At 52.4% G+C, this 16,947-nt stretch overlaps 1 protein-coding gene across 5 annotated transcripts in view; it reads right to left on the bottom strand.

Moving 5' to 3' along the window:
- Window positions 1–15,244, bottom strand: part of PHLDB3 (pleckstrin homology like domain family B member 3) — a 32,334-nt gene extending 17,090 nt beyond the window's left edge. For 2 of the 5 annotated variants that reach the window (XM_007997024.3, XM_073016352.1), the window contains exons 1-9: window positions 15,130–15,243; window positions 14,333–14,664; window positions 12,466–12,648; window positions 12,099–12,236; window positions 7,661–7,789; window positions 7,032–7,193; window positions 5,412–5,522; window positions 5,178–5,261; window positions 4,658–4,771 (exon numbers count right to left, since the gene is read on the bottom strand). In XM_007997024.3, the coding sequence (XP_007995215.2) occupies window positions 4,658–4,771; window positions 5,178–5,261; window positions 5,412–5,522; window positions 7,032–7,193; window positions 7,661–7,789; window positions 12,099–12,236; window positions 12,466–12,648; window positions 14,333–14,548 (1,137 nt within the window). In that variant the 5' untranslated portion in view covers window positions 14,549–14,664; window positions 15,130–15,243. The other 3 variants (XM_073016354.1, XM_007997022.3, XM_073016353.1) reach the window with 3 other exon arrangements.
- Window positions 15,245–16,947: the final 1,703 nt, after the last annotated feature.

Raw genomic sequence — 16,947 nt, 5'->3', positions numbered from 1 at the left:
GTGAGATCCAGGAGCTAAGCAATGAGATCCACATTGGTGGGTACAGGGTACACCTGGGCTTAGAGGCCTCCTGTGCACAGGAGCCAACAACTTAGGTGACAACTCCATAGGACTGGACATAGCGTCCCACCAAGTATTTTCATATATGCAATTTACTAATAAGGGTAATTGCTATTCTAAGTCACGTTGCCTGGCAACACAGCTGACACCTACCTTCATCAGGTTTCCAGGGGTAGCAGCTAGAAAGTTAATTTCCCATACAGAAGAACATCTGCTAACCCTTCACCTGAATAATGACGGAACCTGCTTGTGGGGGTTCTTCCCAAGAAAAAGTGAAATTTTATATATTAGCTTGAGCCAGGGGAATTGCCAGTATACAACTGTTTCTTGCCTCCAAGTAATAGCAATTCCATAAGGTTCAAAGTGATAAAATGGTTTAGAATAGACCCTGACTTATATTAAGTGCGTTAAAATTAGTATTATTAATATTGATTAGTAAATAACAATATATATATTTTTTGAGACGGAGTCTTGCTGTGTCGCCCAGGCTGGAGTGCAGTGGCACGATCTTGGTTTACTGCAAGCTCCGCCTCCCAGGTTCATGCCCTTCTCCTGCCTCAGCCTCCCGAGTAGCTGGGACTACAGGCACCCGCCACCATGCCCGGCTGATTTTTTGTTTGTTTTTTAGTAGAGACGGGGTTGCACCGTGTTAGCCAGGATGGTCTCCATCTCCTGACCTCATGATCTGCCCGCCTTGGCCTCCCAAAGTGCTGGGATTACAGGCGTGAGCCACCGCGCCCCGCCACGGAGTCTCACTCTGTCGCCCAGGCTGGCATGCAGTGGTGCGACCTTGGCTCACTGAAACCTCCATCTCCTGGGTTCAAACTATTCTCCTGCCTCAGCTTCCTGAGTAACTGGGATTATAGGCATGCACCAGCACACCCAGCTTTTTTTTTTTTTTTTTTTTTTTAAACAAAGCCTAACTCTGTCACTCAGGCTGGAGTGCAGTGGCATGATCTCGGCTTACTGCAACCTGCACCTCCTGGGTTCAAGCAATTCTCCTGCCTCAGCCTCCTGAGTAGCTGGGACTACAGATGTACGCCACACCTCGCTAATTTTTGTATTTTTAGTAGAGACAGGGTTTCACCATGTTGGCCAGGCTGGTCTTGAACTCCTGACCTTGTGATCCGCCTGTCTCAGCCTCCCAAAGTGCTGGGATTACAGGCGTGAGCCACCGCGCCCAGCCAATTTTTTGTATTTTTAGTAGAGATGGGGTTTCACCAAGTTGGCCAGGCTGGTTTTGAACTCCTGACCTCAAGGGATCCACCCACCTCAGCCTCTGAAAGTGCTGGATTACAGGCATGAGCTGTTGCACACTGTTATTATTTATTTATTTATTTATTTATTTATTTTTGAGACACAGTCTTACTCTGTCGCCCAGGTCTCAAACTCCTGACCTCAGGTGATCCACCCGCCTCAGCCTCCCAAAGTGCTGGGATTATAGGCATGAGCCACCATGCCCGGCCCACACACTCGTATTCTTAACAGCATTGCTTAAAGTTGAAAAAAACTTCAAATCACAGTCTGCAGAGGGAGGGCTGTTCCATGTCCCCACAGTGGAATGTCAAGCCCAGAGTGATTAAGAACCTAGGCTCTAGGAGGTTGAGCATGGTAGCTCACACCTGTAATCCCAGCACTTTGGGAGGCTGAGGCAGGAAGATTGCTTGAGCTCAGGAATTCAAGACCAGCTTGAGCAACATGGCAAACCCCGTCTCTACACACACACATACAACCAATTAGCTGGGTGTGGTGGCTGTAGTCCCAGCTACTCCAGAGGCTGAGGTGGGAGGATGGCTTGAGCCTGGGAGGCAGATCATGTCACTGCACTCTGGCCTGGGTGACAGAGGCAGACCTTATCTCAAAAAAAAAAAAAAAAAAAAAAAAAAAAAAGGGGGAAAAAGAACCCAGGTTCTGAAAACAGAGTTCCTGGGTTCAAATCCCAGCTCTTCCACATACTAGCTGGTTAAACAACTTAACCTCTCTGTCATGGTGTTTTTGCCATGGAAACAAGAACCTAGCTCACAGATTTGTTGCAAAGACAAATCAGAAACCAATCAGCATGAAGCATTTGTAACCATGCCTTGCACACTATAATGACTCAATAAAACCATTATTATTATTGTTGCTTTTGTTAATATTATTATTATTATTGTAAAGTCATTAAAAATGAGGCAACTCTAAATGTATCAATATAAAACAATCTCCAAGGTAGAGTTAAGTCCAAAAATAAAAACCAGTGGGCCAGGCATAGTGGATCACACCTATAATCCCAACACTTTGGGAGGCCAAGGCAGGTAGATCACCTGAGGTTAGGAGTTCGAGACCAGCCTGGCCAACATGGCAAAACCCCATCTCTATTAAAAATACAAAAATTAGCCAGGTGTGGTAGCACATGCCTATAATCCCAGCTACTCGGGAGGCTGAGGCTGGAGAATCACTTGAACCCAGGAGGCGGAGGTTGCAGTGAGTTGAGATTGCACCATTGTACTCCAGCCTGGGCAACAAGAGTGAAACTCTGTCTCAAACAAATAAATAAATAAATAAAATAAAAGCCAGTGAGACCCTATTGCTACAAATTGGGCCCATGCGTGGTGGCTCATGCCTGTAACCCCAGCAATTTGGGAGGCTAAAGCAGGAGAACCACTTGAGCCCAAGGGTTCAAGACCAACTTGGGCAACATAGGGAGACCTCATCTGTACCAAAATAACTTCAAAAATCAGCTGTGCTTAGTGGTGCATGGTTGTGCATGGTGGTGCGTGGTAGTGCGTGGCGGTGCGTGGTTGTGCATGGTGGTGCGTGGTAGTGCATGGTGGTGCGTGGTAGTGCGTGGCAATGCGTGGTTGTGTGTGGTGGTGCGTGGTAGTGCGTGGTGGTGCGTGGTAGTGCGTGGCAGTGCGTGGTTGTGTGTGGTTGTGTGTGGTTGTGTGTGGTTGTGCATGGCAGTGCGTGGCGGTGCGTGGTTGTGCATGGTTGTGCGTGGCGGTGCGTGGTTGTGCGTGGCGGTGCATGGTTGTGCGTGGCGGTGCATGGTTGTGCGTGGTGGTGCGTGGCAGTGCGTGGTTGTGTGTGGTGGTGCATGGCGGTGCGTGGCAATGCATGGCTGTGTGTGGTGCATGAGGTGTGGTGGTGCGTGGTTGTGCGTGGTGGTGCGTGGCAGTGCGTGGTTGTGTGTGGTGGTGCATGGCGGTGCGTGGCGATGCGTGGCTGTGTGTGGTGCATGAGGTGTGGTGGTGCGTGGTTGTGCGTGGTGGTGCGTGGCAGTGCGTGGTGGTGCATGGCGGTGCGTGGTGATGCGTGGCTGTGTGTGGTGCATGAGGTGTGGTGGTGTGTGGTTGTGCGTGGTGGTGGGTGGTTGTGTGTGGTGGTGCATGGTGGTGTGTGGTTGTGCATGGTGCATGCCTGTGGTCCCAGCTACTCAGGGAGGATCACCTGAGCCTGGTAGGTGGAGGCTGCAGTGAGCTGTGATCCCACCATTGCACTCCAGCCTGGGCAACAGAGTGAGACTCTGTCAGAAAAAAAAAAAAAAAAAAACGGCTAGGAGAGGACTTGAAATGTTCTCAACATACAGAAGTGATAAATACTTGAGATGGATACCCCAAATACCCTGACTTATTATGCATTCTATGCATGTAACATCATATGTATCCCATAAATATGTTCAAAATATATCATTTTTAAAAAGAAAAGCCAACTAGTAGCTAATACACATCTTTTTCAAAAGGACGGGTTGAATATCCCTTCTCCGAAATACTTGGGACCAGAAAGGTTTCAGATTTGGGATTTTCTTTGAGATTTTGGAATATTTAGGTTAAGTATCTGTAACCTAAAACTCTGAAACCCAAACTGCTCCAATGTGCATTTCCTTGGAGCGTCACGTACGCACTCAAAGAGTTTCAGATTTTCGAGCATTTTAGATTAGGGATTTTTTGTTTTTTGTTTTTTGTTTTTTTGAGACAAAGCCTCACTCTGTCACCCAGGCTGGAGTACAGTGGCATAATCTCGGCTCACTGCAACCTCTGCCTTCTCAGGTTCAAGCAATTCTTGTGCCTCAGCCTCACATTACCATGCCGGGCTAATTTTTGTATTTTTGGTAGAGATGGGATTTCGCCATCTTGGCCAGGCTGGTCTCGAACTCCTGACCTCAGGCTATCCGCCCACCTTGCCCTCCCAAAGTGCTGGGATTACAGGCATGAGCCACCGTGCTGGCCGTCTGTTGTAACTGTTAATAAGCTGCCCCCCGATCCCCACAGTTTTAAGGAAGTCTAGAAGGATTCTCAAAACACAAGTAGCTGCATTACTTCTGAGAAGGGGAGACCTTCTTATTAAAATACACTGTTCGGTTGCTTCTAAAATCTACTCCTGGGTGCACATGTTCCCATTTCACCAGGGCAGGGGTGGGTGTTACGCAGAAAAAAATAATAATAATAAAGCTGGAGTCATAGGAATATCCCTTGGCCAGCCTTTCCTATCCCCCCACCCCCGTATAGAAAATCAGAGTGGAAGTTCTGGAGACCCCAGTTTGGGGACTCTGCTCCTAGCCCCTCCCTCCCCGCTGACCAATGAGACATATGGGAAACAGAGGCAGTGGGGGAGGTACCTGCAGGGAGCTGTGGACAGAGAAGAGGCAAGAAGAAGTAGGGGTGGCAGAGGAGTGGGCCGCGGGGTCCTGGAGCACCAGTAGCTGGTGGTCTGTCTTCTGGGTGAACAGCAGCTGCAGGAGAGGGGGTAAAAGTTCGTGGGAGCAGGAGGGACCCCAGAGCAACCATGAGTTCCCACACGCTCTGGCCCATGCCTCTAGCGCCACCCATTTCTCAGAAAGAAAAACTAAGGAGAGATGGAATGTGGTCCTTAGTGTCCAGTCTTCCAGCATAGGGCTGTGGGCAGAGACTGCTGGCTCCCTGAGGAGGGGCTGGGGGCCTGGATTCCTGGGTCTGAGAGAGGAGGGGCTGGGGGCCTGGACTCCTGGGTCTGAGGGAGGAGGGGACTCAGGGCAGGACCCCTGATCTGAGGGAGGAGGGGCTAGGGTCTGGACTCCTGGGTCTGAGGAAGGAGGAGCTGGCGCCTGGACTTTCGAGTCTGAGGGAGGAGGGACCGAAAGGCATACAAAATCCCCATACCTTAGTGAGAGCTGGGTTGGGCTCAGAGAAGTCCCCACCAGGTGTTCCCTGAAGGCAATTGAGCTCGAGCAGCCGGCTCCGTTCCTACCAGAAGATATGGACAGCTACGTGTCAAAGTCAGAATGGGCTGTCCTAGCTGCTTTCCCTAATGTCAGGAGACATCCGGGGTGCGGGGAGGTGGTGGGATGCCCCAGGGGGAAGTGAGGATGGTAGGGCAGGTGCCAGGGAGCTCACCTGTGACAGGGCCTGAAGGGCCTCCTCCTTCTTCCGGCTCAGCCCCCGGCTCTCGGCTGCCATCTGCTCCCCCAGTGACTTGAGCTGCTCTTCCAGGACCCGGATCCGGCGCTGCAGAGCACCCTGTCCCAGTTACTCATCTGCCAAGGCCCCAGCCAGCTCTCCAGGCCACCCTCCCACAGAACCACGTCTGCCTGGAGGGCTGGGGTTTGCTCCAGCCCCTCCCAGAGACCACGGGATCAGAGCATCCAGGGCTGGGGACCCAGCGTTCAGCTCCCTGGACCCTCTTCCCTTTTGAGGGTCCAGAAGAGATCTGGGAAAGATGAAGAGAAAGGGATGGACAGAGAGAACAGCAACCAAGACAGGCCCCAAAAGACAGAGATGTAGACAAAGATTCAGGGAAAAGAAAAGATAGAAATAGAACAGAGACAAATAGAGACAACCCGAGACAAAGGAAAAGCCAGTGAGACAGGAAAAAGATCCAGAAACAGATGGGGAAAGGAAACCCACAGAAGAGCTTTTTTTTTTTTTGAGACACAGTTTCGCTCTTGTTGCCCAGGCTGAAGTGCGATGGCTCAATCTCGGCTCACCGCCACCTCTGCCTCCCAGATTCAAGCAATTCTCCTGCCTCAGCCTCCCAAGTTGCTGGGATTACAGGCATGCGCCACCACGCTCGGCTAATTTTGTATTTTTAATAGAGATGAGCTTTCTCCATGTTGGTCAGGCTGGTCTCGAACTCCCAACCTCAGGTGATCTGCCTGCCTCGGCCTCCCAAAGTGCTGAGACTACAGGTGTGAGCCACTGAGCCCGGTCGAGCTTTCTAATCCAAAACTTTGGGAAACTCTGTGTTAAATATGGTCAAACATGCCCATTTTTTCCCCAAGGGTCTGACAAGTCAGACCCTTGAATGTGAAGCTCCCAGGAGGGATCTGATGGAGCATCTTTTTGGAACAGAGGCAAAGAATGTGGTGGTGAATACCAAGTTTGTTCAAATCCTGGCTGTGGCGAGGCACGGTGGCTCATGCCTGTAATCCCAGCACCTTGAGAGGCCAAGGTGGGAGGATTGCTTAAGCCCAAGAGTTTGAGACCAGGTGAAACCCCATCTCTACTAAAAATACAAAACTTATCCAGGTGTGGGGGCTCGTACCTGTGGTCCCAGCTACTCGAGAGGCTGAGGTGGGAGGATCGCTTAAGCACAGGAGGTCGAGGCTGCAGTGAGCTGTGAATGTGTCGCTGCACTCCAGCCTGGGTGACAGAGTGAGACCCTATCTCAAAAAATAAAAATAAAAAACTCCTGGCTCTATCCCTTACTAAAGAAACTTTGAAAAGATTACTTAAGCATCTTGACCTTCAGCTTCTTTATTTATAACATGGAAAAAAACAACAACGTAATAGGACTTGCCTCAATAGGTTTGTTGTAAGGATTCAATGAGGAAATGCTCATGAAACATTCAGGACCATATCTGGCACATAGTAAATGTTTCATCAGTACCAGCTCTTGTTGTTACTATTCAGAAGAACATGACAGGTAGGAAACAAGGACAGAGAAAAAGGCAGACACAGAGCAGGGGAGACAGAGAGGAGCAGCAAAGGGGGCAGCGCTGGTCGGGCATGACTCACTCTGTGCTGCGCTGTGCTGGCCTGAAGTTCCTGGACCTTGGGGTCTGGTGCCTGGGACCCAGGGCTGTCCCGATCCTCCTCCTCCTGCCGGCTCTCCCGCTCCAGTTGCTGGAACTCCAGGTCCTCATAGGCGCGTTGGGCCACATCCAGTTGTTCCCTCATCTATAGGTCGGAACACAAAAAGGCTGGAGGTCTGGATCCCTAGCGCTCCGGGGAGTAGGGTGCTGGGGCTGGGACTCCTGGTCAGAGGAAGAAGGTGACTGAAGACTCGGATTCCTGGGTCCTGGGGGAGGAGGGCGCTAAGAACCAGAGGGCCAGCTGGGCACAGTGGCTCACACCTGTAATCCCAGCACTCTGGAAGGCTGAGGCAGGTGGATCACCTGTCAGGAGTTCGAGACCAGCCTGGCCAACACAGTGAAACCCCGTCTCTACTAAAATTCCAAAAATTAGCCGGGTGTGGTGGTGCGCACCTGTAGTCCCAGCTACATGAGAGGCTGAGGTGGGAGAATCGCTTGAACCTGGAAGGCAGAGGTTGCAGTGAGCCGAGATCGCACCACTGCACTCCAGCCTGGGCAATGGGGCAAGACTCTGTCTCAAAAACAAAAAAGATAGAACTAGAGGGCCATTACCTCCTGCACACGCTGCAGAAGCCGCTCGCGCTGGTCCTCTGGCTGGGAGTCGAGCTGTTCCTGGGCCTCCCGGAGTCTCTGGCGAAGACCCTCTAGGCGATCCCGTTCCTGGCTCAGCCGCCTCTGTTCCTGAAAGAACAACCAGGTTCTCAGCCTCAGCTTGAGCGTAGAGGGGGAAGCAGCGGCCAGTCACATCTCAGAGCCTGCCTGGGGTGTCAGCTTTACAAAGGCAGGGACTTCATCTATGTGATTCACTCCTGTGCAGGCCTGCCTCACAGTCAGAGCCAAGATTTTAAAGAAATGAATGAGGCCAGGTGTGGTGGCTCACACCTGTAATCCTAGCACTTTGGGAGGCCAAGGCAGGAAGCTCTCTTGAGCCCAGGTGTTTGAGATTAGCCTGGGCAACATAGGGGGAGCCCATCTCTACAAAAAACAAAAAAATTAGTGGAGTGTGTTAGTGCATGCCTGTAGTTCCAGCTACTCAGGAGGCTGAGGTGGGAGGATTCCTGGAGCCAGGGAGATTGAGGCTGCAGGGAGCTGTGTTTGCATCACTGTTCCAGTCTGGGTGACAGAGGAAGACCCTGTCTCAGAAGAGAAGAGAAAGAAGAGAAGAGAAGGAAGAGAAAAAGAAAGAAAAGGAAAGGAAAGGAGGAGAAAGAAAAAGGAAGGAAGGAGGGAAGGAGGGAGGGAAGGAAGGAAGGAAGGAAGGAAGGAAGGAAGGAAGGAAGGAAGGAAGGAAGGAAGGAAGGAAGGAAGGAAGGAGGGAAGAAAGGGAGGGAGGGAGGAAAGGGAAGGAAAGGGAAGGAAAGGGAAGGAAAGAGAGAGGCCAGGCGCGGTGGTTCACGCCTGTAATCCCAGCACTCTGGGAGGCCGAGGCGGGCGGATCATAAAGTCAGGATATCGAGACCATCCTGGCTAACATGGTGAAACCCCGTTTCTACGAAAAATACAAAAACTTAGCCGGGAGTGGTGGTGGGCGCCTGTAGTCCCAGCTACTCCGGAGGCTGAGGCAGGAGAATGGTGTGAACCCGGGAGGCGGAGCTTGCAGTGAGCCAAGATCGTGCCACTGCACTCCAGCCTGGGCAACAGAGCAAGACTCCATCTCAAAAAAAAAAAAAAAGAAAGAAAGTGAAAGAGAAAGAAAGGAGAGAGAAAGAAAGAGAGAAAGGGGGGGAAGGAAGGAAGGGAAAAAGAAAGAGAGAAAAGAAATGAATGCAAAACATATTCTTGCTATGTGATACGGTGGATGCAGAAGTGGATTGTATCTGGGCCCTGCCCTCCAGGTGGGAACACAGCCAGTTGGAAAGATCAGGGCAGTAAAATCCAGAGACTGTGGGAACCTAGAATGAGGAACAATGTCAGCCAAAGGTTGAGGCTGCAGCCTGCACTCCAGCCTGGGCGACAGACTGAGACCCTGTCTCAAAAATGAAATAAAACAAAACAAAACAATCAGGGAGCATTTGGATCTGGGAAAATAAAAGGAGCTAGAAGAGCATTTTGGGCAAAGGAAACGGCTTGGCACAAATGCATGAAAGTTGAAAAGTACAAGAAGTCTGGGGGACAAACTCCAGCCAGGGTGGAAGAGGATGTGGTGGTGGGAAGAACACGGTGGGAAGAATGTGGTGGGAGAGGATAGTGGGAAGGCCAGCTCGTCCAGCTCACGGGGGGTTTGGTCAACCTGGGGATATGGGGAACCTCAGAAGGACTGAAAGGATGGAGTAGGAACTAGGAATCATCCCTCAGGGAGGTGGGTTAGAGAGGTGGAGAGCAGCTCCCTCGGGAGTCCTCCAAGCAGTGAGGGTGAGACCTAAGCTGGGGCCTGGGTGGTAGGGCTGAAAAATAGATGGACTAGACAGAGAAGATCAGGAAGCAGAAAGGATAGGACATGGTGGCTGATGGGCTTGGAGGTGAGAGATAGGGAAGTGTGCAGGGCAAAGTCCAGGACTCTGGCCTGGTGACCAAAGGGACAGCAAGACAAACAGTGTGGAGAAGGGAGTTGCTGAGGTCAGGTTTGGATATGGTGAATGAGAGGCAGCCAGACTCCTGGGTCAGAGGGAGGAGGGGCTGGGGCCTGGATTCCTGGATCTAAGGAAGGAGGAGCTGGGGGTCTGGACTCCTGGGTTTGAGGGAGGAGGAGCTGGGGGCCTGGACTCCAGGGACAGAGGGAGGAGGGGCTGCAACTGAGATTTCTGGATCTGGGTGAGAAAGGAGTACCTAGTAGCCAGTACCCTAGGAAGAAGGGTACATTTCTCTCTTTGGAGAGAAGGCCTGGGAGAAATATGTGATCTTTGAGGATAAATGAGGGCCCAGGACCCAGCCTCAGAAAATTCCAACATACACAACACTTGCAAATAAAAAACTGACAAAATCACAAGTCACCATTTTCCAACCTATAATGGTAACCAACCCAAGTAATGACCGCTGATGATGTTACAATTTTTTTTTTGAGATGGAGTTTTGCTCTTGTTGCCCAGGCTGGAGGGCAGTGGTGTGATCTCGGCTCCTGGGAGCTACAACCTCCACCTCCCAGGTTCAAGCGATTCTCCTGCCTCAGCCTCCCAAATAGCTGGGATTACAGGTGCCTACCACCACACCCGGCTAATTTTTTGTATCTTTATTAGAGATGGGGTTTCATCATGTTGGTCAGGATGGCCTTGAACTGCAGTGGCTCATGCCTGTAATCCCAGCACTTTGGGAGGCCAAGGCAGGCAGATCACCTGAGGTCAAGAGTTCGAGACCAGCCTGACCAACATGGAGAAACCCCATCTCTACTAAAAATACAAAATTAGCCAGACATGGTGGCGCGTGCCTGTAATCCCAGCTACTGGGGAGGCTGAGGCAGGGGAATCACTTGAACCTGGGAGGCGGCGGTTGCGATGAGCCAAGATCACGCCATTGTACTCCATCCTGGATGACAAGAAACTCTATGTCACGAAAAAAAAAAAGAGAGACCAGGGTGACCTCATGAGGTCTGGACAACCAGAGATGAGGTTCCTGACACTGGCTCAGGAAGCACTAAAGCACTTCTGAATATGATCAAACCTCTCCCTCTAACCAACACTTGCTTGCAGAAACAGAGGCATGTTCAAGGGCACCACAGGCATGCAATTGGCCATGCTCTGCCTGTGGGACAGAAGACTGGGTTTTTCTAATAAACAGTATGGGGAAGACACAGCAGGTGGGAACCACCAGAGATAAAACAACAGGGAAGACATATCAACCAATCACACTGACCTTTGGGGACTTCATTCAAACAAGCTACCTGTTAACTGGCATGTTGAGACTCTGGGAAACACAAAAATTAACCAGAAATAAGACAATACTAAGAACTTATTAGTTTTTGTTTTGTTTTGTTTTGTTTTGTTTTGTTTTGAGACACGGTCTTGCTCTGTCATCCAGGTTGGAGTGCAGTGTTGTGATCACAGCTCACTGCAGCCTCTACCTTCTGGGCTCAGTTGATCCTCCCACCTCACTCTTCTGAGTCTGAGGCCACAGGCACATGCCACCATGCCTGGTTAATTGTATTTTTATTTTTCACAGAAACAGTGTCTCATTATGTTGCCAGGCTGGTCTCACAGTCTTGGGCTCAAGCGATCCTCCCACTGTGCCCCGCCATCTCCCAAGTACTGGGATTACAGGTGTGAGCCACCTTGCCTAGCCAAAAAGGATTTCTTATCTGTCACTGATACACTGTAAACATATGTGCAGGCCACATGATGTCTGGAATTGGCTTTTAAAACTGGGGATGGAAACAAATGGGAGATAATGAAAGGAGAATGTAAGAATATTAATCATTGCTGAAGCTGGTGGGCACAGGACATGGGAGCTGCCTGACAATTGTGGGTTTGGAAGTTTTCTTTTCTTTCTTTGTTTCTTTCTTTTTTTTTTTTTTTTTGGGGGGGGGGACGGAGTCTCGTTCTTGTTGCCCAGGCTGCTGGAGTGCAATGGTTCAATTTTGGCTCACTGCAATCTCCATCTCCCAGATTCAAGCGATTCTTCTGCCTCAGCCTCCCAAGTAGCTGAGCCTACAGGCGCCCGCCACCAGGCCCTGCTAATTTTTATATTTTTAAGCAGAGACGGGGTTTCGCCATGTTGCCCAGGCTGGTCTTGAACTCCTGAACTCAGGCAATCAGCCCGCCTTGGCCTCCCAAAGTGCTATGATTACAGGCGTGAGCCTCCGCTTCCGGCCGGTTTGGAATTTTTCACACACCCACATTTAAATAGCAAACAGACAGGGGACGAAGGAAGAGCCCCAAAAATCACGCCCAGGGAGGGAGGAGGAAAACCAGGAGGGGCATCTGCCCTTCACTCTCTCGGAAGCCCAAATGTCTTCCTTTGGGGAATGGGGACAACCCCGGGGCGCAGGTGGCTAGGAGCACACCAACATCCATGGACCAGGAAGGACGCTGCTGCTGAAGACCCTGTGAGCCAAACAGACCTGTTCCCGCTGCTGGCGGCCGCGCTGCTCCGAGGCCGCCTGCTGCCCCAGCAGCTCCCGCAGCTGCTCCTCCTCCCGGCGAGCGGCCACTCGCTCCCCAGCCAGCTCACCCCGCAGCAAGGCCACTTCCACCTCCATCTGCGGAGAGAATGCCAGGGCTGGGGGCTCGGACGCCTAGGTCCAAGGAAGAAGCCCAGGGCCTTAACTACCGGATTCGAAGGAAGGATGGACTCCAGGGACTTGAACTTGTAGGGAGGAAGAGCGGAGGGCCTAGAATCTGATCCCACCGGAGGAAAAGGCTGGGAGTCCGGCTTTGCGGGTTCCCCTTGAGTTGGGGCCAGGCTTCCCAAGCGGTCCGCAGCCTCACCTCGATCCTCAGCTCCTTCCTCTGGCGCTGTAGCTCCTTCACTCGCTGCTCCATCAGGGCCACGCGAGTCAATGCCTCCAGTTGCTGTCCTCGCAGGCGCCGCGCCGCCCCTCGCACCCCTTCCCCCGAAGAGGTGGATGAGGCGGGTGTGGACGCAGTCGCTGTCGGAGGCGTAGCCTCGGGCTGAAGTTGAGGGGGCGTGGTTAAGTGGAGATGCCTCGCCCCCTGCAATCACTAAGTAGGTCTGGTCCCCACCAACATCCCCCTCTGCGGGTCTCAGTCCACTTACCTAACACAACCACCACTCCCATAATCTGTCGCAGGCTCTTTTCTTTCTTTCTTTCTTTCTTTTTTTTTTTTTTTTTTGTCCTGAGATAGGGTCTCACTGGCTGGAGTGCAGTGGCGCGATTACGGCTCACTGCAGCATCGACCTCCCGGGCTCAAGGGATCCTTCTGCCTCAGCCTCCTAGGTAGCTGTGACTACAGGCGCGCACTACCACCCCAAGCTCTTTTATTTATTTATTTATTTATTTATTTATTTATTTATTTTTATTTTTTGGTAGAGAGGGGGGTCATGCTATGTTGCCCAGGCTGGTCTCGAACTCCTAGGTTCAAGCGATTCTCCCACCTCGGCCTCCCAAAGTGCTACGACTACAGGCGTGAGCCACCGCGCCCGGCCTCAGCTTCCTGTATTCAAGGTTGGAGTGGGGGAGGGTGCAAGTCCAGTGACTACCCAACTACATGGACCACAGAGGCTTGCAGTACCGTATGGAGGGTGGGCGGATGTAAAGCCGACTTATGAAAGGTGTTTCTTTTTCCCTATCCAGGTCCTATTCTCTTGGCGTCACTTTCTCCTAGTGCCTGGATCTATCTCTCTGTCTCTCTCTCCACCCGACCCCAGTCTCTCAGATTCGGTATCTGTCCACTGCCTCTGAATCACTAGATCTTTCTCCCTCGGAGTATGTCCCTCTCTCGAGGTTTTTCTCTATTTGTTTCTCTGAGCATCTCTGCCGTTTATTTCTGGGTTTCCCTCTGTCTGGATTCCCCTCTCTCTGACTCTCTGTCTCTAGTCTCACTGTGTCTCTGTCTTTTTTGGGTCTTTGTCTCTCAGTCTCCGTGTCTCTGGGTCTCTGGTTCTTGATCTCTCTGCATCTCTTACTCATTTGGTTCTCTCTGTTCAGTATTCTCTCCTGGCTCTGGATCCCTCTGTCTCTGAGTCTCTGTCTATCTGGTCTCTCTCTCTCTTTCTCTCTCTTTCTTTGTCTCTCTTTCTTTGTCTCTCTCTTTCTTTCTCTCTCTCTCTCATGTTTAGAGATAGGTTCTGCTCTGTCCCAGGCTGGGGTGCAGTGGCGCAATCATAGTTCACCGCAGCCTACAACTCCTGGGTTCAAGCGATCCTCCTGCCTCAGCCTCCCGAGCAAGTGGGATTACAGGCACGTGGCACCGCGCTTGGACAATTTCTGTATTTTTTTCTAGAGACGGGGATTTGCTATGTTGCCCAGACTTGTCTCGAACTCCTGGGCTTAAGCGATCCTCCCCTTGGCCTCCCCAAGTGCTGGGATTACAGGCGTGAGCCACCTATCTGGTTCCTCTATACCCGTCTCTCTGTCTTTGTCGCCCGTTTGGGTCTTGTCTCCGTTCTTGGGGCCTCCCCGTGGCTCTGTCTATCTGGTTATGTATCTGGTTTCTGTCTGTCTGTGTGTCTGCCTCTCTGGCTCCGTGTCCTGGTGTCTGTCTCTCAGTAGTCTCTGTTATCACTGGGTCTCTCTCCCTGTCTCCGGGTCTCTGTCTTTCTGGTTTTCCTCTACCTGTCTACCTGTCCGGCCACCTGCTTGAGTCCCCGTCGGTCCAGCCCCCCAGCGCTCACCGCGTCGCGGCTGCTTTCAGTGCTGCTGCCTTCTCCCACTTCTTCTTCTTCCTCCGCCTGCTTCTCAGCTCCTCCGCGGCTCGAAGGTTCCGCCAGTACCTTGGGAGCCTCCTGTTTCCGGGACTCCTCGGGATAGCCCTGGGGCTGGACCTCCACGTCGCATTCCGTGACCGGCGGCGGCGGGGTCCCTTCGGCGGGGCTGCTCCGCGTCCCCATGGCCGCTCCGGCTCCTGCGAGGTGGGCGGGACCAGGCGCTCCGGGGGCGGGGCCTAGGAGGGCTGAGCGCCGCTCGCGTCTGCTCCGGGGCGCGGAGACCCCCCAGGAGGCGGGGCCTAAGAGTTCAAAGGATTGAACTGAGCGTTACGGAGGCGTGTCCTTAAGTTTCCAGAGGCGGGGCTCGATGGTTCCAAAGCGAAACGCCCCCGGAGACGGGACCGGAATTTGAGTCCGGGTCGCAGCTCGCCCCCTACTGGCCTCTTCGACCCCGCCTCCCCTCCTTCATCTCCAAGTGTCAGGCCTTGTACCCTCCCAGCGGCCCCCCACAATCCCTTGGACTAGCTTAGAGCGACCCATCTTCTCCCTCCGAGACTCAGCAGTTCGGCTCCCGCCCCGTCCTTCCCAGAGCCCCGTAGTCTTAGTCCCGACCCCACTGTGCAGGGCAACAGCGCCCATGCCGCCTCACCCAGGGGTCCAGGAGTCGGGGCTCCCAGGCTGCCCTTCTCTGAACAAGCCAGGAGTCGGAGTCCTTGAGATTCCGAAGTCCAACCGCCACCTCCCCACAGCCTCGGCCCCCTCACCAGCTCAGGCTTCGGCGCGCTCCGCTCTGCGCGCTGGGCACAGCCGCTTCTGCCTATGAGACAGGTGGCAGGGGAAGAGGGAGGAGAGAGGCCGCCCCGTCCCCCTCCCCAGCAGCCCGGAAGTGGAGGGGGGGACAACAGGTCCAACAGCTCCCGAGGGAGGAGGGAGCCACGGGCTTGCCCCACCCGCGGCTTCGGCATCCGGCCATCCCGGCCCCACCGGCCCCACCCTCGTGGAACTCAGCATCTCGACCTCCCAGTCTCCCTCGATCCCCCTCATTCCTGCCCCACTGGAGGAGTCTTGGCCACCGCTGTATGGGCACCTCTCTAACGTCCAGACCCTGGGAGTTCAGAAAGGAAGGCAGGAGTGGAGATGGGGACGTCTCCCCTCTAATGAGCCCTTCAAAAGGGCCCTGACCGGTTTGGGGAGCTGGACAAGGGGAAGGGGTGCCCTGAACTGAGTCAGAGACCTGCCAAGAGACTGAGGGAAGTGTACCACCACCCCCCAACACTTTGCTACGGGGTGGAGGGCAGAGGTTAAAGGTCTCAGCCAGACCCTTTCCTCTCTGGGCAAAAACAGGAAAATAACTGGTATATGAAAAGGGATGATTAGAAGTCAAGAGCTGTGCTGAACACTTTATGCCCGGTCATTTAATTTCACCCTCAAAGCTGCCCAGTGAGAAAGTGATTACTACCTCCATTTCTTTTTTTTTAGTAGACACTGGGTTTCTCCAGGTTGCCCAACTGTTCTTGAACTCCTCGGCTCAAACAACCTGCCTGCCTCGGCCTCCCAAAGTGTTGAGATTACAGGCGTGAGCCACTGAGCCTGGCCTACTACCTTCATTTTATACTTGGGGATACAAGCTGAGGAGGACAAACGCACCCAAGGTTGGCTGGGCACAGAGGCTCAGGCCTGTAATCCCAGCACTTTGGGAAGCCGAGGCACGTGGATTGCTTGAGACCAGGAGTTCAAGGCCAGCCTGGGCAACATGGAGAAACCCTATCTCTACTAAAAATACAAAAATTATGCCATGCGTGGTGGCACACACCTGTCATCTCAGCTACTGCAGAGGCTGAGGCAGGAGGATCTCTTGAGCCCAGGAGGTCGAGACTGTAGTGAGTCTTGAATGTGCCACTGCACTCCAGCCTGGGCAACAGAGTAAGACTCCATCTCACAACAACAACAACAAAAAATGTAGGCAAGATCTACATGTGTTATAAGCGGTAAAATGCAGGCTTCATTCTCTCAAAAGTCCATGTTCTTAACCATTGTGTATACTGTCACTTCAAGCCAGGAAGTACCCGAAAGATCATTCTAAATGATAATAACTTTAATGGTGAACACTGATAGGCCACGTGCCAGGCACTCACACACATTGACTCATCAGAGCATCAAAACACCCTATGATTATTCCTTCCATTTTACAGATAAGAAAACTGAGGCCTAGAGAAGTGAAGTACCTTACCCCAGGGCTAAGTGGGAAGTGGCTCAAAAGCAAGCCGGTGTTCTAATCCAAGGTGATGAGAAGATCTGCCCCAGATATCTGTTTGTTTTTGATCTTGTGAGTTAGAAATCTTGTGGGCTCCCAGGCCGGGCGCGGTGGCTCACGCCTGTAATCCCAGCACTTTGAGAGGCCGAGGCAGGTGGATCACGAGGTCAGGAGATCAAGATCATCCTGGCTAACACAGTGAAACCCTGTCTCTACTAAAAATACAAAAAAAATTAGCCGAGGGTGGTGGCACGTGCCTGTAGCCCCAGCTACTCAGGAGGCTGAGGCAGGAAAATCGCTTGAACCTGGGAGGCAGAGGTTGCAGTGA

This window comes from Chlorocebus sabaeus, chromosome 6 (assembly GCF_047675955.1).
Source record: "Chlorocebus sabaeus isolate Y175 chromosome 6, mChlSab1.0.hap1, whole genome shotgun sequence".
Classification (NCBI taxonomy): domain Eukaryota; kingdom Metazoa; phylum Chordata; class Mammalia; order Primates; family Cercopithecidae; genus Chlorocebus; species Chlorocebus sabaeus.
Note: the sequence above shows the minus strand (reverse complement) of the source record. Positions and strands in the feature narration are given on the sequence as shown.